Raw genomic sequence first — 19,161 nt, 5'->3', positions numbered from 1 at the left:
AAAGCCCTCGTCCCAACGCCCACAACAGCTCAGAGCAAGGTGAGCTGACCCTTCTGCAGAGGGACACGGACTCTGCCACGCTGATGTCTCCCACCATCATGGAACCAAGAAGCCACTGAGGCCGGGACAAGCAGCTTGAGCGACAGCCACAGGGATGCCCCGGACAGGGGTCAGCGACAGGGACAGCGCCCTCACCCGTAGGACCCTCCCATGGCTGCGTTTCCAGCTCAGCTCAGCTTCCTGCTCACTGCAGAAGGCGAGTTGGGAGCAGAAGGACTCAGCACCCTTCTGAACTTCCGGAGAACTCAGGGCCTCACTGCCCGTCCCCAGGATGACCAGAAGGACGGTCCGCTGGCCACGCTCTCAGCAGGGCACATGCTTCTGCAGCCCTGGGGCCACACTGGAATTAAGCTCCAGCACAGTCCCAGGGACCATCACCGCAGACCTGAAAACCATCAGGGGACACACCGGGCAAGGGCCGAGGCCCAGGGCTCCCCCAGGCCATGAGAATCGGACTCTGTCTGCGGGAGGGTCCGCAAGCCTCGGGGTCTTCCAAAGCCCCCAGAGTCAAAGTGTGTAGCCAGGCTGAAAGAAAAAGGTTGGACAGCAGCATAGAAGGAGCCCAGGCTGAGGTCTGCCCTGAGGACAGGAAGTAGCCACACTGCCACGGGGCAGAGAACCCCAGCGGGCTCCAGCATGAGCGCCCCCCTTGCCGCGCCCTTTCCTGCCCTCCTCCCCTTGCCCACGCCCCTGCCTGGGCAGCTCCCACCTCCACCCCAAGTTCTGCCCCTTCTAGACCTTCAGGCGAACAGCGTCCCCGACCACAAGTTTGCTTCTCGCCCTGAGCACTGTGTGACAGTTCATCTGGGCGCCCCATTGTGCCCGAGTGGCAGCGGGAGCTTGGGCATCCCCACTGCTCACGGGGCGCTTTGCCCACCTCAGAGTCATGCCCACAATGCTCAGCATGCAGTACAGGACTACGGAGCTGCCCAGAGAACTTTCTGGAACCTTCTCTGCACTGCCCCTCAAGTAGGACACTCTGTCCTGCAAATTCCAGCTCTCCTGGCTACTCTGGAATCTGATCCTGACCTCCTCAGCACCCCAAGCCAATCTCGCTGGGCGACCCCCGGGGTTGGCACGAAGCAGAAAGCAGCTTGGGGTGACGGCTGGAACAAACACTTGGAAGTGCCAGCTCCGGGAGAAGCAGCCGGGCCTCGGGCCTCTGACTGCACAGGCCCTGCCTGGTCCTGTGGGTGGCACCAGAGGACAAGGAGGAGCGGGGAGGGGCCTCCTCAGCCACCCTCGGCATCGCCAGCTGCCGGAGGAAAAGCCGGGATGAGGAAATAATAGCGCAGACTGGACCCCCTGAAGCCTGAGTCCAGCCCGGCCCGGCAGGAGGCCACAGGCAGCCGGCACGCGTGGCTGAGCTTCCTCGAGCTCGTGCGACGGCCAATCCCGTCGGCACAGGAAGCTGACTCTCATCCCTTCAATGACAGGCTCAGAACTTATTCTCGATTCTTCCAGAACCTGGCATTGAGCCGGATACGTCAATCAATATGGCTGAATCAAAAGACAAACTTGACTTGTCATTTGAAAAGAATGACAAACCCAACGAATGACAGCCTCGGGCCTGCAGGGCAAACGAGGTCACCGGTTACCGAACCTTCGAAACTACTTCTCAATAAGGGCTGGAGTGATAGTGCCGCAGGGAGGGCGCTTGCTCTGCACGCAGTCAACCCGGGTTTGATCCCCGGCACCACCTAGGGTCCCCTGAGCACTGCCAGGAGTGACCCCTGAGTGCAGAGCCAGGAGTCAGCTCTGAGCCTCACCAGGGGTGGCCCCCAAACCAAACTAAAATTAAATAAACAGATAAAGCAAAGACATCTGAAATGATCCCCTGCCCCCGCGCCTGGCTGTCCTCGCTGGAGCCCCTTGGAGGGGAGCGGGTTGAGTTTCCCTCCCCGCCCTGAACAGATCTCCGGCAGCCAAAAACCTCCAGAACCAGCCACCACCATGCTGAGACCACTCTCCACACACATGAAGGTACCAGCAGAGGAACAAAGGCATGCGGGTCCCGGGGCTGAGATCTCCAAGCCTGCTCGGATTGGGGCTGAGCATCCTCCACCCAGATCCTCCATCATCCAGTAGGCAGGGGTCACATCCACCAACTGGCCCCCTGGCGCCGTGTAATCCCATCAACGGCCAAGATCCAGAGACTATAAAACCCAGCTCCCGGAAGGGTGCGGCCGTGCAACATCTTATTATCTCATTCTTACTTTGGACAAACTGGCAGGCTACCGAATATAGCCTGCCCACACGGCAGAGTCTGGCAAACTCCCCATGGCATGCCCAATATGCCAAATACCAGTAACAATGATGGGTCTCATTCTCCTAACCCTGAAAGAGCCTTGAATATGGCACTTGTTAAAATCTCAGGGCTAGGACGAAGGAGACGTTACTGGGGCCTGCTCAAGGCAATCAACGAACAACAGGATGATCGTGATCTGAAATGAACCATCTACCACTGACTAACCAGAAAAATTCTGAGAAAGTCGGGCCAGAGAGACAGCACCAGGTGCAGGGGGCAGGTCAGAAGTTCGAGTCCCAACCTCGCATGGGGGAGCAGTCCCACTATTGCGGAGCTGGGAGTATCCCTCAAGCTCCGCTGGGCATGGTCCAAAATAAAAAACAACAAAAAGAAACCTTGAGAAAGTCTTTTTGTTTTCCCCCGTCCTCTGAGAGGGCAGAGCCTCGTGGGGTTCTTAAGTCTAGGCAGATGCTGCAGAGTCACCTGCTCCGACCTCTGTCAACCTGATTGATTAGGCAGGCGGGACGCACAAGCGCTGTTCCTGGATGACCTCAGGAAACCTCACAGGATCCTGAATCAAGAGAGTGGAACAACTTGTCTTGGATTCCCTGGTGGTTTGCAAGTCAGCGATGCAGTTCAGCAATAAGCAGAGGCCACATCACAGGGTTGCAGACAGTTGCCATCTAGATTATTCCTTGGCACAGACGGATGGACAGATGGACGGGTCCGTTCAGTGTCACAAACCTGTTCAAAGTGACTCTCAAGCAGCGCGGGGAGGAAGGAAAGTGAAAAACCTCCCTCCGCACTGCGGGGAGCCCCGTGGGAACGGGCGGGTGAATGAGGACACACCCACCCCTGATCTCAGCTCAAACTCAGGATGACACGTCACATTTAGAACCCCCCCCCCCCCCGCACCCCCACCTCCCCACAGCCCCTGTTCATTATTCATTCACTTCCACCGTGATCTGGGAGTTGGTTCTGGTTTTAGTCCCTGTCCCCGCCAAAAAGAAACAGGTTCAGTGACCCGCTCCGGGACCAGATGCACAGACAGAGACGCCTGAGTCTCTTTTCCCAAGACCACTGGGCCGCACAGCCCAAGCGGGAGGGAGGCACTTTCCAGAGCAGGCCAGGCCCTCCTGCCCGCTACGGCGCCAACCTACCACTCCGGGGAAGATCTTCTGGAGCCGGAGTGCAGCGGCCGGCGCTTTGGCCTTGCCGCCCCCCAGGCAGTCTTCGAACTCGTACAGCGGCTGCCTCACGGGGTTGGAGTAGGAGATCTTGGCGTTGTCCACGAACGTGATGTGTCTGACGCCCCAGCCCTGCGCAGAGACAGATCAGAGTACTTCCGGTGAATGTTTTACAGGGATCGTGGGAGTGTGTGTTGCAGGGGGGAATGGGGAGAGGGGTGGGGGGGTGGGGGGTCTCAAACTCCCTCAGAGGAGATTTTGTTTGTTTTTGCAGTAGAGCAGTTCAGAAACTTCAAAATAAAGAACACTTGGGAAAACTAATGGTGCAGATTCAGTTTCTGATCAAGAGAGCATCAGCTTGTTGGCTTCTCCGAACCGACGTTGTGATTCTAAGCCCTGGGGTGCCTGCAACTTCATGATGGTTGGCAGAGGCGCTGGAGCGAGCGGTGGATGAGTTCCCCTAAGGATCAGCTGCTGTTGTCTGGAAAGAATGAAAAATGGCCCCACCATGTCCTCGTTCTCCTTAACGGGTAATTAAGCACTAGAAACAGCTCATTTTAAAACTCACTTAAAGCTTGAGTTGACTCTTGGGAAAAATGACTTCCAGGATTTTTGCCTTTCTAGAATACTGTAGATTTTGGGGGTGGGGATGGGGGTGGGTTCGGGCCACACATAGTGCCGGGGTCTACCCCTGGCGCTGTGCCCTGCGGTTGCTCCGAGCAGAACTCACGGACCACGCAGTGTCGGGGATCAAACCCAGGTTGGCTATGTGCAAGGCCTTAACGCCTGGACTCTGCCTCTGGACCAATATCACAGATTCTGTACAGTTGCTCTGAGAGGCAAACATTTATTTAATTACTTTGAATGCCGGGGACGGTTCCCTCTTCTCATAAACGTTCTACACAGTTTCACCTCTAGCCGCAGCTCCTATCAAGTCTTAAATGGCTGTACAATCCAAAAGTCGGGAAGGATCTCCAGAATCCTTAGTCTAACGAACGACTTTGTCTTACAGACACGGAAACAGAAGTTCAGCTTAATCAGACTCATGGTAGGAAGCAAATGAGCTCTCAAGAGCTCTGACCCAAGGAGGAGAAATCCTCAGACATCTGACTGGGGCTGGAGGCTCAGTAATCCGCCGACGAGCACAGGGCTCGAAGCACAGCCCTCCACCAGCAGCTACAGAGCCGAGCCATCTGCCCTTGCTCCTGCCCTAATGGCCTTCCACAAGGGACTCAGGAACTCAACTCCAGTGAGGGCTTCTGGCAAACTTAACAGTCCCCCAAACCCAACACTTGCTTTCAAGACTTGAGAATGACAGAGGGGCCGGAGCCATAGTACCGCGGGTAGGGCATTAGCCTTGCAGGCGGCCGACCCGGGTTCAATCCCCAGCATCCCTATGCTCCCGGACCACTGCCAGGAGTAATTCCTGAGTGCAGAGCCAGGAGTCACCCCTGAGCATTGCCAGGTGTGACCCAAAGAGAAAAAAGAAAAAGTCAGAGCCCTGCTTTTGTTTTGAAGCCCACTGGAAACTTTTTGGTCTCTTTGCCCAGGTTAATAGGCTACTTTCATGGGTAAGTGACCTACCATGGGTGAAGAAGGAAAAGGCATGAATGAGACGGGAGGAGGACCGAAAGCCAAGGGGCTTGGTTTGGGGATGCTTCTTTCTACAGACGGCTGAGTGGCCAGTAGGCAGTGTGCCGGGTGGGGGGATAAAGCCAGACATCCGTGCCCAAGCTTACCCAGGCCCTGCCAGCGGGCACTTAACTCTGCTTCCTAGAATGTTCTGCAGTTAGTTCGAATGGCTATTCTGGAGAGAGGGAAGAAAATGACAATAACTCATGCTAGTGAGGATGTGGGCGTGGAAAAAGAAAAACAGATCCTATAGGTTTGGAATGTAAACTGGGAACCGAGGTCGAGCCTCGTGTGCCTTATGTGATCCGTGACACCACCGGCTTCCCAAGCAACACCAAGTGAAGCTCTGGAGGCCCCCAAAACCCCCAGATGCGACCTGGAGGCCTCCCAAGCATCACTGGGTGTGGCCTAGGATCCTGGCCCAGCAGGCCCCGAGGGGCACCCTGGACCCCACCATGCTGGGCGTGATGACAGAGTACCACTGGGAACGGCCCCCAGACCCCCAAAGCACTGCTAGGGAGAAAATGGCCATTCCCCCAGGCCCCCCTACTTTTTTTTTTCCTGTCAAGCAATGTGGCAATATACTTCTAGATGTTTGTGTCCTGTGACCTAACTCTGGAAATCAACAGTAGGAAATAGCCTGAAATACTGACAAAAAGGCAAGTACAGACCTGTTATCTGCAGTAAAACCAATAGTTGGAGAATATTGAAAACAATGCTGATGCCCAAGCTTGGGAAATGCCTCAGGAAATGCCCGGGGAAATTATGTTTCATTATATGAGAAAGTACATTCGAAACCATTAAAAAGCCTTTATAAGCATCCTTAAAATATATATATATATATATATGGAAGTGTTTACAATGTTAATTGATAAAATCAGGAACACAATTATATACCAAATTTGATTTTAAAAGACGTTTTAAGGCACTGAGATGAATAAAGTGGCAGCAGAAGTAGGAAAATGGGTGTCACCCTTTCCTTTCCTGCTTTCTGAATTTTGTACTTTACAAATTTCCTACAATGCATTTCCACTGACTTTATAATGTCAAAAATGTTAAGAAAACCTAGGAACCCAATTCTGGAAGCTGGGAAAAGAACAATAAAATCCCACAAAATAGGAAGAAAGTCATAAAAGTAGGTCTGAACAAATCTGAAAGCAAAACACAGAACTCATAAATGATCGAGAAAGATTTCTCACAAGACAAATTAAATAGAAGAGTTTCTCTGGCAAGTCTCAATAAGAGAAAAAGAGAAAATCATAGACATACATTATGCATGCGGAAAGATGAAAAGAAATCAGATGAGATTTAAGACAAGAGAATACCATAAATATTCTATGTCAATTCATTCTTAATTTTAGACGTAATAAATGATAGCCTAGGAAAACAACTACAATGACTCAAAAGTATTATGAAATCTAAAAAAAGCATCGTGAAATATAAAAAAGGTGAAACAGAGGAACATTTATGAAAGTTCCCAAAGATTCCTTCCTTTCCTGGCCCAAACCAAATTCCAAAAGTTAACTACTGTGTTTCTAACTCAGTATTGCCAGGCCAACAAGGACCACATAAGCATCACTTACCTTGCCCGAGAACATTACTCCGCTGTTAAAAACACAGAAAGTGTCTATTTTACCAAGCAAGCGTAAGTCAATGTGATTCATGAATACAGATGTAAAATTAAAAAAAATCAATCGTTACTAATCGAATCCTACAGTATATTAGCTAAGATACTACAAAAATAAGAGTTCAGGGATTGGAGAGACAGTAGAGTAAGGCGACTGCCTTCCATGCGGCTGACCCGGGTTTAATTCCTGGCAGCCCATAAGGTACCCTTTTCATTTAAGGGCAGAGGGGGACCTTATATAAATTAATTCTGCCAGGAGTAATTGCTGAGCACAGAGGACAAGAGAAAAATAGTGAAGCTCACTATCGTTCCTATATCCAAGTAGCAGCCAACTGAAATACTGAGTGGGAAAATATATTTCTAAAAGAAAGATATTCGCTAAGGGGCAGAAGGGATAGTCCACAGGGAGGGCGCTTGCCTTTCATGCAGCTGACCCGGGTTCAACCCCTGACACCCCAAAATGGTCCCCCGAGCTCCACCAGGAGTGACCCCTGAATGCAGTCAGGAGAAAGCACTGACCACCGTCGGGTGTGGCCCAAAACCAAAAAACAAAACAAGAAAAGAAAAATATTCATTAAGTGTGCAGAAATAAACCAAGACACAGGCAAGACTATATAAAGAAAACGTTGCTGACCACAGATGATCTAAGTCCTTTAGGAGATGGACAACGCTTCCAGGAACTGAGGGTCACCTACTTCCAACCCACGCACCTGGCCCCCGAGGATGTTCAGAGAAAAGTCCCACAGATTTATAAGGGCAGAAGCAGCTTCACCTCGGCCAGAGTGGGAGCTCCACGGCCGAGGCACAGATGATCCCTGCTGTCTCACGGGTACCACATGGTCCCCAAGAAGTGACTCGAGGGGGTGGCCCTCCCCACCTCCCCCCTGCAAAGAACAACAGTAAAAAAACCCCACAAAAACAACAACAACAAAAACTCAGTTCATTTCAGGACCGGTTGGAATGCATGAGAACCTGGGCCTGAGTCCACTCAAATGCTCACTTCAACGACATCTCTAAAGGGCGATATGGGGGTGGGGCAGGAGGGAAACTGGGGACACTGGCGGTGGAAAATGTACGCTGGCAAAGGGACGGGTGTATGATTGAGACCCAGTGGAACTGTGCATCTCACGGTGATTGAAAAAATAAACAAAAGGGACTGAAAGGGGAACTATGAGAAAGCGACCTTATAAAATGAGAATTTACTGTAAAGGCATGATTTGGATATGTACAGAGGCTGCAATTATCTTTCTACTAAGTTAAAAATATAAACCTGGGCTGAGAGCGAGCTGGGTAACCCAGGCCTTGCACACAGCCAACCCTGGCTGGATCCCCAGCATGGAATATGGTCCCCAAGAACCACCAGGGGGGCAAGCCCTGAGCACAGGGTCCAGCGTGAGCCCTGAGCACCACCCCCAAGCCAAATGCAAACCCGAAACCAAAGACAAAGACAAGTACAGGGGCCTGATCCCATTTTCGTAAATATCAATAACAGCCAAGAGGCAACTTGGATTTCCACCTGCCCAAGAGGACTTCAGGGGAAGCTTGGACTATCCACTCAAAGTGGGGTTACTGAGGAGGGTGTAGTGAACTGGGGGTCAGACAGGGATGGGGCAGACAATACTGATATGGCTGGCTCGCCGAGACTGAAGAGAAGCTGACTTGACACAGGTGAGGGGCTCGGGCTGCAGGGGTGGGGGTGGGGAGGCAGGGGGAGGTGGAGGGAAGGTGATGGGGGAGAACTGCCTTCACCGTGTGGAAAAAGAGCACATGTTCCTTCCAGACTGAGAAGAGGAAAAAGAGAAGGGTGAGGAGGGACGAGGGCCAGAAGGGGCGGAGGGTAAGGGAGATGAGAGGTGGAGCCAGGGCTGGCGGGTGCCAGCGAGCATGCCAAGACTTACCATCAACGTCCTGGCCACATTACAGCCCAAAGTCCCAGCGCCCAGGAGCAGACACTTGGCCGACACAACCTTGTCCAGGTCCAACGTGGGGACCAACCTCCAGCACATCAGCTTGAGGTTCAGGTCCACAGAGGACTCAGCCAACCTGGAGACACAGGAAACGGGGAGCACTGACTGATGTGCCCACCTGGGCTCATCACTCCTGCCCAGGGCCCCTGAGGCCCCTTCAGCGGTGCAGACCCCAATGCTCGGGCCAGGAGTGCAGGGGTGGGGCCCTCCGGGGGCACTGGGGGAACCCCGTGGCACACCCTGCGATGCTGAGGCCCCCCAAGGCAGCACCAGAGGTACCCCGAGGCCATGCTGTGCTGGGGATCCAACTTGGGGCTTTGTTCACAGGCCTACAGGTCTCTGACCCCGAGCCACACCCCGGCCCAGGCCTGTTCTCAGCGACAAAGCAGCTCTGAGGAAACGAGAGACAAACACTGGGGAAATCAGGATTGTGGGAGGAACATGCGGCAGCTTGTGGGCCGCTGGGAGGGGAAAAAACTCCCCCCGGCCCCCTGGTTTCTCTGGGGCCACCGATCAGACGCTGAGTCTCCCAGTGCTCAAGGGGGAAGGGAAGCGGATGCCGGGTGGCAAGGAAGAGACTCTACTGTGGGGGTGACTTTCAGAATCCCTCCCAAGGCAACACGGCTTCCAGGTCGTCTCAGCGGGGTACACTGAGGTGACTTCCTTCAACACCTCAGATGTCCCTTAAACGCTGGCCTCTTTGTCATTACTAGAAACACTCACTGTTGGCTAAAGGGACAGATTTAGAGGTCTCACAGGCAAGGCGACTGTGCAGGTCACAGTCCGAGGGTCTGGGCCAGAACACACTCGAATGTCTAACAGCTGCACAGGGGTGGGGGACACCCCTGCTCCTACTCTCCCGACCAAACCCCAGACGGATGAACCCACACACGGCACACACTGGGCCCAGCGGCCCCGAGAACAGCCCCAAGACCTACCTTTTGGGGTCCATGCACTCACTGAGGTTCACCATCCTCGGGCCCAGGCCCCCCTTCTGGTTCTTCTCCCAGCCCACAGCTTTGGGGCAGTCTGCAGGCGAAGGAGAGGAAGTTCACCGAGAGCGGAAAGGATCCATTCGCCCCTGGGGACACCCACGCTGGGACCCCAGGCCTGGGGTGCAGCCACTCATCACCCCCACAGGACCATTCCGAGAGTTCAGGCTCACAGGGGTCCCCAGAGGAGCCCTGACTCCCCACACTGCCTCAACGTCTGTGGCTGAGGCTGGTGCTGGAAAGACCATGAGCTGTGGGCGCAGCTGCCCTCCGGGAGAGGCCTGGTGGGCGCAGACCCCTGCCCGCCCCCATCTGTGTGGGCTGTACCCCCAGGGCCCCCAGACACCCCCTCATGCTCCCTTCCGGGTCCAGCCCTTCTTTGCTGACTTCTCAGCCCTGGTGGGGAGCTGGGGGGGGGCCCAGGCCGCAATTCTCAGGAGTCCCAATCCCCTGCTGAAAGCCACACAGTGACCCCCAGGCAGGGGAGTCTCAGTGCCCACGACCCGCCACCCAGACGTGTGGCTTGGGGGCACAGGCGGGCACCACAAGGATTCGGCTCTGTCTGGATCCCTGTGCAACTCCTTCCTCAGCCCTGACCCAAAAGGATGCTGATGGACATGACCCAGCTCTGCAGCTTGGGAAATGTGCCTGAAAAATCTCACTGCCCCATAGGGGACCCCATTCTGCCCTCTCTTACACCCCACCCCAGCACCCCCGTCCCTCTTATCCCCTTCAGAGTCCCTGAAATCCACCGGAAGCCACAGCCAATGTCGCTTTCACGAGTCTCCAAGGAACAGGAAGTCCGGGGCTCAGTGGGAAGGCGTGAAGGGCTGTGGGCACAGGGCTCAGGCTGCTGTCCACGGGGCGACTCTCCCTCTGAAATTCCTTTCACCAGCTCTACCTTCCTGGCTGGGCAAATGTGTCTTCTTAGGGGGATGGGGCATTGGGGCCACACCCAGCTGACTCCTGACTCTGTGCTCAGGGATCACTTCTGGGGGGCTCAGGAGACCACATGTGGTGCCACGGATGCAACCCGGGTCAAAGGCCTGTTATGACAGGACACCCTCGGACTGGGCCAAGGACAATGAAGATAGTAAAGTTTCCACTCAGGCCTCTACTATCTGCTTGTTCCAGGAGGAATGTACGGGCCCGAGTTATGAAACAGATGGTTGTCACGGGTCCGGACTCAGCCCTCGGACCTGGATATTGCGTGAAGCCCGGAGCGGGCACTGACGTAAACTATGACCTTCAAATCGGCTGTAACGGCCGACTTGGGCCTATGTAAGTAACCCCTGTACCTTGGGTCGGGGTCTGGCCTCTCACACGGGACCTACACGTCGCTGTGTGCGTGTGCAAGACTAGCCAGCCCAACAAACTCCCTGCTTGATGACTGCATTCCTGTGTGGTCCTTGTCTGCAGTCGGAGATCCAGAGCCGTGCCCTAACAAGGCCTTACCCCCGAACCATCTCTCCAGCCACACCTTGGGAACTATAAAGCTTTTGGCCTGTGTGTGTATGTTTGTTCTGTTTTCGTTTTCAAACAATTTTATTTAATTTGGGGCCAGACCCAGCAGTGCTCAGGGCGGACTCCTGGTTCTGCACTCAGGGATCACTCATGGCTGGTTCGGAGGACCACATGGGGTGCCGGGGATGGAACCCGGTTGGCTGCATTCAAGGCAAATGTGCCATCTCTAGGGCCCCTGGTTTGTTTTGTTTTGTTTAACAGCACTGCTCAATATGAAATAAATGTGTTCTATGCCTACCAAGGGGGCAGGCTGGGGGTGGGAGGGAACCCAGGGAGAGGGCAGTAGGGCTGGTTTTGGAACACTGTATGCCTGGAACAACGCTCTTACAAGCAATTTTGTCAATCACAGTGTCAAAATAAAAATAAATTTAAGGGGGGGAAAACCCCACAGATAAAAATAAGTAAATATATAGCATTGCTCCAGGACCGGGAGGCCCTGGTTTCCTTGCAGTCTTTCCTTTTGATGTAGGCATGTAGATAGGGAAGGGCCCATGCCAATGGAATTCCCAGGAAGAAATAAAACCAATAGCCTGAGGCTGCAAAAATTCCACCTTTCAGACACAGGAACTAAGGCCTGATAAGGCTTCACCTGGCCCAGAGACCCCAAGTGGAACAAAGGCCAGGAAAGGAATTTCAAAGGGGACCATCCACCACTACGAACTTTACCCCCTTGGCAACCACCATAACGAACTCTTACCTAGCTGCAAAGCCCCAGGTGGGGCAGCTTGGGTAAAGCCTATCAAAGCCACCTTGAACTAAGGAAGGGCGTGCATATGCTGCGCCCATGTGCTGCTTGTGCCCACATGGCCAAGCACATGTGGCGCCCGCATCTCCCACCTTGAGCCATGTACTGGGGCTCTCTCCGTCTCTGGAGAAACCCTCTTTCTCTCTTGAGCGTGTTATTCCCTTCGCTCTCCCTCTTCCCCTTCCTAAAAGCCTCCTAATAAAACCTGCTTTTACTTCACCGCTCATCACCCCCTGAAATTCTCTTCTGCGAACTCGGGCAGAGAGCCGCCTGGGGGCCTCCTACTTCACTGTCTGGGCCAGCGCAGGCCCATGGGGACCCAGGAGCCATTGACTCGCAAATGCTCCCAGGCTGCAGCTTGGCCATGGGAATCACCCACTGCAAGAAGCCAGGAAACGAAGCCCGGGCTGGCAGCTGACAGGCACTCTGGGGCCCTTCCTCCATCTTAATTCACAGCAACAAAACGGAAGCCATCCAGATCCAGTTGCATTCTTAGTTGTTAACTTCAATGTTATCTCTCCATGGCAAGGGGGTTGGGGTGCAGGGGATGGGGGAGCCGTCTCAGGCAAGCAACTCCTTTATATTTTCTTGGATTTCCTCTCTACCAATACGCTGAAGACACGTTTCTCTGCATGCAGCACTCTCAACAAGGAATTCACATTCAGTCTCGTCCTGGAACTGGGAACTCAGGCCCAAGTTTCCTCCTCTCTCATGAAGTACCGCCCGTCTCAGGGAAAAGACCTCTGCACCCCAAGGTGCAGCCACTTCTAAGTGGCCTCACCTTCAGAGATGCACAAACAGACACACAGACACACCCACACATGCACACACTCGTGCCCTGCTTGACAATAAGGAGAAGTATACTGTATGTGGGTCACAGCCACTGCCCACTGCCCCATACAGTCCCACGGGCAGAAACCCTCCGAGTTAGGGAGAAGGTGGTTTTGGGGGGCAGTGGGGCCCTGTCCGCAGCTGAGGTGCAAACAGAAGGCCCAGCCCAGAAGGGAACTAAGGGAGGGCATCTGCCCTTGGCTGTGTCCCCCTGTGGCCGGAACACCCCACAGCAATGGACAGTGGACCTGAATGCATCAGTTGCAGCAAAGGACAAACTGGGATGTCCAGGGTGACATGTCGCCCGAGACCACAGAGATGTGGGCGCCTGAGAAACAGCACAAGGTGCCCCCCACCCACATGAACGCCTCGCCCAGGACATTCATCATCTTCCCTGGGAGCAGAGACCAACAGAGTCACCTGAAGGGAAATAAGGCAAGAGGATCTGCCCTTCCGCTATACGGAACTCCCTAAAGGAAGCAGCCACTCGGCTCCGTGCCCGCAGCTTCGGGGGGGAGCCCTGAGCCATGCGCCCGCCTGCTCGGGCAGCACAGTCAGGAAACAGGCTCCCGCTGGGTGGCAACTTTCCTGCAGGCTGACTCTGGGCTATGGCCCGAGTTCGCGACCGCAGCAGCGGTCTTAGGAGGCGCCAGCAGAGGGCGCTGCACCCCCTGCAAAGAGCCGAGCTGAAGCCGGTGTATCCCAGCAGCTTCCTACTGAGCCTGGACAGGGCACAGGACTGCAGGGCCGCCACGCCACGCCCAGAGCCCTGCTCGGACCTCCTCGGCCAACACTGCACCCCGGCAATGCCAGCCCACAGGAGACTGTCCACAGTCCCATATAGCATGCACACACACACATCCTCACAGACACACACACACATACACAAACCCACACAGAGATGTACACAGATACACACATTCACAGATGCACAAACACTCAGAGAGACACACACACACACACCCTCACACAGACACACACACATATCCTCACACATAAATGCACACAGACACACAGACCCTCACACAGAGATACACATATACACACACACATAGAAACACAGACACACACACACACACTTCACACAGATACACAGACCCTCACAGAGATACACACACACAGAACATCACACAAAGATGCACATACACACAGATACACAGACCCCCCCAGACACACAGACATATCCACCCCCACACACACAGAAACACACACACCCTCACACAGCGATGTACACAGACATACAGACCCTCACACAGAGACACGCACAGATATATATATCCTCACACACATATACACACACACACCCTCACACAGAGATGCATAACTCATACCCTCACACCCTGTCACACAGACACACCCCTCAGCCCACTCTCTGACACACACAGCCTCACAACATACCCTCACACACCCACATACACAGACACACAGACACCCCCTTAAACAGAGATGCAGATACACATACCCTCACACCCCTTTAGACAGACACACCCCTCACACACACAGACACACAGCTTCACTACAAACCCTCACACATCCGCACACTTACACAGACACACACCTCACTCACACACACCCTCTCACAACCACACCTCTTCACACAGACACACAACTTTAAGGCACATGGGATTGGGCAAAGAATGCAATGTGCTTGGAATTTCGTGGATGAACGTCACAGGGACGGCCGGGTCCTTCTGGAGTGTGCGCTGGGCTGACACGCCCCTGGGAGCGTGATAAATCAGCACTTCTTAAGCTCTCAAGAAGCGCCAGCCCAGCCACCGTGTTCTGTTCTATGTCTGCTACGTCCCCTCAGCGTCCTCAGCTAGGACGCCCACGGTGGGGAACACAGGGGCCTTATTAAGAGAACCTAAGGTGGGGGCACCTGTGTTTCGACCGAATAGGGGTGGGAACTGTCTACATGATGCGTCTGTGCACCAAGGCGCATGCGTGCACACACAGACACACACACATTCACAGAAAACCACGGTGGGCTGCCTGTGCCAGGGCTGGTGGCTCGTGAGGGAGCAGCGACACCCTTCATGGGAGCCTCAGGCCACACTCAATAACCGGGTTGCAGACTCTGGGGGGTTTTGTTGGTTTCCTGTTTGGGGGACACCGAGGGATGAATCCTGGTTCTGTGCTCAGGGATCACTCCTAATGGGGCCCAGGGGACTGGATGGGGTGCTGGGGACGGAGCCGGGGTTAGTCACACTGTGAGCCGTGTCCTACCTGCTGGCCTCTCTCTCTCTGGCCCAGACTGTACGTGAAGCAAGAGCAAAAGCCCGGAAAGCCATACCCGAGGGAGCTCTTCGAGAAGGATCTCTGCCTCTGCTCCAGCCTGAAAGGCCACACTGGCCCTGCTGCCCCACTGCCCTCCCCGCTCCGGTGCCCACCTGCCTCTAGAGGAGACGAGAGAGAAACAGCGTTACCTGGGCTGAACGCCATTTCAGGAAGCTTCACCTCGAAGACGATGCTGTGTGCCACGCCTCTGACGCCCTGCAGGGTGCGGTCCCGGAAGCAGAGGACTTCCACGGACTGGGAAATGCCACTCCTGGCACCCGCGTCGGCATTTAAGGAAGAGAAAAGAGCTTGGGTAAAAACCTCGGCAGCTGCAGAGAACCCAGTGACCGACCTGGCATCTCCCTGCCATCCGGGAGGCGGGCCTCTCTCCGCCCGGAGACTCCAGCACCCCCAAATCGCCCCTTGGTCCCCGCGCTTAGAGGCTGCAGCCCGAAGGGGTTCGACTTCTCCCTTCCTAATGGCACCGCCCATGAGACGCTCTGACCAATGAGCCTTAAATGCAGGCGGGCAGTCACGTGGCATCAGAAAGAACCTCGACGACACTGCTGGGCCCTCCAGGGCCTTTCTCCCCCTCCTATCCAGTGGGGGTCCACAAGCCCTGGCCTCAGGGGGGCACACAAGGCACCCCCTCCGCAGCCAGGCGTCAGGGAGCAATCTCTGTGAACTTCCTCCACGCATCATTCCCGTTTCAGTCCAGCACTGTATCTCACACCTTCTCTTGAGGCTTGACGTAGGTGAGAAACCCTAACTCTAAAGGGCCGGCCTCTCCCAGCATGGCACCCACCGGTCCCTGGCTCCTCATTTCCAGCCAGATGCCGCGCACAGTCCTTCGGGCCTGTGAAATTCACGCACGCGGACACACACGTGTCGGCAGCTCCTGCAGATTCTTGGTTCCGCGGTGCTTCGGGGCACTGCCCAGCCAGTTTCCTGCTCACCCCCCTGGGGAAGGACGTGCAGGGCCAACCAGGCCGGGGCTCCTGAGAATAACGGTGCGATAAACATTCCTGTCCGTGGGGGTCACCTCAGTCTGGACACTGCCGCATGTTTCACTCGTGAGCGAAAGATCGCTCAGCTACAGGGAGTTGTGACTCCACTGAACAGCACCCAAAGTGTTTCCCAGCACTGCTGGGGAGCTTGACTCCCGCACCCGGCCACTGGGGCACTGCCAATGCCCAGGGCCACTGCGGGGAGCTCACGATTCAACTCACTGTCTCTATTAACGGGCAGGGTCTGGCTGCATTTCGTTTCCTGGGTGACTACGATGCTGAGGATCTCTTGGAAAGCACAGACGCCTTTCGGCTACCCTCTGGCTCATGCATGTTAGGGTTAGGACTGCAGGAGGCTGAGGCCCACCGGGAAACCTTTCCTGGAAGTGACCCGGGCTCTCTCTGAAGGGGGCTCTCAGGGCTGAGACCCTCTGGCTGCTCGCTCTGCTCTCCTCTGGAGCCCCAGGCTCCAGGACAGACCTGCACGGGGCCGCCCCCAAGGGAAGCCAACACACGACCTAGTCTCTGTGTGTATGAACTATCAGTTTCCAGCCCAGCAATGGGCAACTTCAGCTGGGAAAACAAGACAGATTTTCCTAAACACACTGTTAAAAGCAGGGGCTAGAGCGATAGCACAGCAAGTAGGGCGTTTGCCTTGCACGCGGCCAACCCGGGCTCGATCCTCAACATCCTATATGGTCCCCCGAGCACCACCAAGAGTGATTTCTAAGTGTCAGAGCCAGGAGGAAGCCCTGAGCATCGCCGGGTGTGACCCAAAAGGCAAAAAACAAAAGCAAAAAAACCCAGAGTACATATGTGTTCTTTCTCTCCCCCTCTCTTTCCCTCTCTCTCCCTCCCTCCCTCCTCCTCCTCCTCTCCCCCTCTCACTCTCTCCCCCTCCCACTTCTCTCCCCCTCCCACTCTCTCCCTCCTCTCTCTCTCTCCTCCCTCCCTCCCCTCCCCCCTCCCTCATCCTTTCCCTTCCCCTCCTCCCTCCCTAAATACCATCTGTGCGCTGCAAGGACCAGAAAGTTCCTCAAAGGCCATCCCGGGTACTGGGCCAGGTTGCAGGGATCATAGACACCAATAGTTATCTGTGAAGAGAAAGACTGTTTGAGTCAGGCTTCCAGTCAGACTCAGGACAGACACACTGTGAGCGCTGCTTCTTCCCTTCCAGGGCACCAAGGCTGCACGAGGACACAAGGGCAGCATCAAGGAGCTTATCTGAGACAGAAGAGCTCGTTCCTGGGGCAGCAAACACCGCTGACACCCAGGGTCTTGCAGGCAAGGCAGGGACACTGACGAGGAAGGAAGGCTGGCTGGAAGGCAGGGGCGGACTGTGAGAGTCCCGTGCTCAGAGGAACAGACAGCTTGGAGGCTGCCTAATGAGTCCGTAATGCAGATATTGCGAGAGGGAGCGCGGGAACAGACTAAGCTCTTGGTGTGGCTGATACGTTTCCTGCCATCCCTTCCCCTCCATGCCCAAACCGTCCTCAACTTTGGAGCGGATGTCCTTAGAGGAAAATGTTGCTGCCCTCTGTTTCTAGAATGCTTTGTAAGCAGTCTGCATCTTTCTGGTTGTCTCTCTCTGTCTCTGTCGGTCTCTGTGTCTCTGACTCTCTGTCTCTCTATCTCTGTCACTGTCTCTCTCTCCTTTGAAAAGACAATGAGCTTCCAGTTTTGGATTTCTATTGCAATTTTTCAACAAAAGGGATCTTGACTTCTTGGACCCGGGGCTAATCCAAGGGTCGAGGCAGAGAAAATGCAGGTGGGAAAAATATACACTCGGGTGCACAGACAGACAGCAAGGGGTGCGCAGTCACCCAAAGCACAGGCCATGTGCAAGACACAGGCCGACAACGGGCTCTCCACAGCCAAGGTGGGCAGCAACATGAATGCGGGGAGCTAGCGCCCACCCCAAAGCAGCAAACAGGGCCTGTGAGCCCGCACTGATGCAGACCAGGGACAGCGCAAGAAGGGTGTGGAGGCAAAGGGATGTCCCCCCCACCAAAGATTCCCAACATCATGTGGAGAAACGGGACAGCTTTACAGCGGGGCGACGACACCCACCTCCTCACGGCCAGAGTCCCCTCCCCCCCAGCAGACATGCCATGTGGCTCCGGGTCTCCGGCAAGCCCGGAAGGGCACCAAGCACTTCCCCAGACTCCCCACCTCGGCCCAACCGCGCCCCAACTAAGGGGCACGACACCAAGGGGAGCTGAGTCCCAAAACGGCCCAGCTGACCAACACAAAGAAGCCTGAGATGTCACAGACAGGGACCATGCCCCCCCACCCCCGCCCCACGTGGCTCTGGCTGGGAGCCCAGGCAGAATGGGTGACGTCGGAATTAAGTCGAGAGTTTAGTTAATAAGAAGGAACTGGCCTTGGGACCCATTTGGAGGAACATTAGAGGCAGCAGCAGAGAAAATGGACCCTGGGCAGCTCTCGTGTAAATCTGAATATGGTGCCCAGAAAAACACGAACGGGTCAAAAGACACCAGGCATCAGACAGCAGGAGCAGGAGAGAAGTGATTCCACCCTCTGCGACGTAGATACACAACAGAGTTAGTGAGTGCTAGCTGGGTGAGGGGACGGTGGATGGAGGGAGAGATGGAGGGAGGGAAGGAGGGATTGAGGGATGGAGGGAGGGATGAAGGGATAGAGGGAGGAATGGAGGAGGGATGGAGGGATGGAGGGAGGGGGAAGGAATGGAGGAAGGGATGAAGGGATGGAGGGATGGAAGCAGGGATGGATGGGTGGAGGCAGGGATGGAGGGATGGAGGGATGGAGGGAGGAACAAATGGAAAGGCGGATGGAGGGATGGAAGGAGAAATGAATGGAAGGGTAGATGGAGGAATGAATGGAAGGGTGGATGGAGGGACAAATGTGGGATAGACGGAGGGACGAATGGATAGGCAGAGAGATGAAGGGATGGATGGAGGGAGGTACCGAGGGTTGGGTGGAAGGATGGCTGAGGGAGGGATGGAGGAATAGATAGAAGGGTGAATGGAGGAATGGATGGAGGGTGGGTGGTAGGAACAAAACACAAGGACCCATCCTGGGC

At 55.0% G+C, this 19,161-nt stretch overlaps 2 protein-coding genes across 2 annotated transcripts in view; both read right to left on the bottom strand.

The window, feature by feature from the left end:
• Window positions 1-19,161, bottom strand: part of SLC6A1 (solute carrier family 6 member 1) — a 298,182-nt gene that overhangs the window by 117,800 nt on the left and 161,221 nt on the right. The gene's annotated exons all lie outside the window — the stretch shown is intronic.
• Window positions 1-19,161, bottom strand: part of ATG7 (autophagy related 7) — a 175,687-nt gene that overhangs the window by 124,213 nt on the left and 32,313 nt on the right. Inside the window, exons 8-12 of the mRNA XM_056129621.1 lie at window positions 17,103-17,191; window positions 15,240-15,361; window positions 9,660-9,750; window positions 8,653-8,797; window positions 3,469-3,627 (exon numbers count right to left, since the gene is read on the bottom strand). Of these exons, the coding sequence (XP_055985596.1) occupies window positions 3,469-3,627; window positions 8,653-8,797; window positions 9,660-9,750; window positions 15,240-15,361; window positions 17,103-17,191 (606 nt within the window). The remainder of the gene's footprint in view (window positions 1-3,468; window positions 3,628-8,652; window positions 8,798-9,659; window positions 9,751-15,239; window positions 15,362-17,102; window positions 17,192-19,161) is intronic.

Source organism: Sorex fumeus, unplaced genomic scaffold (assembly GCF_029834395.1).
Source record: "Sorex fumeus unplaced genomic scaffold, SorFum_2.1 ptg000072l, whole genome shotgun sequence".
Lineage (NCBI taxonomy): Eukaryota > Metazoa > Chordata > Mammalia > Eulipotyphla > Soricidae > Sorex > Sorex fumeus.
Note: the sequence above shows the minus strand (reverse complement) of the source record. Positions and strands in the feature narration are given on the sequence as shown.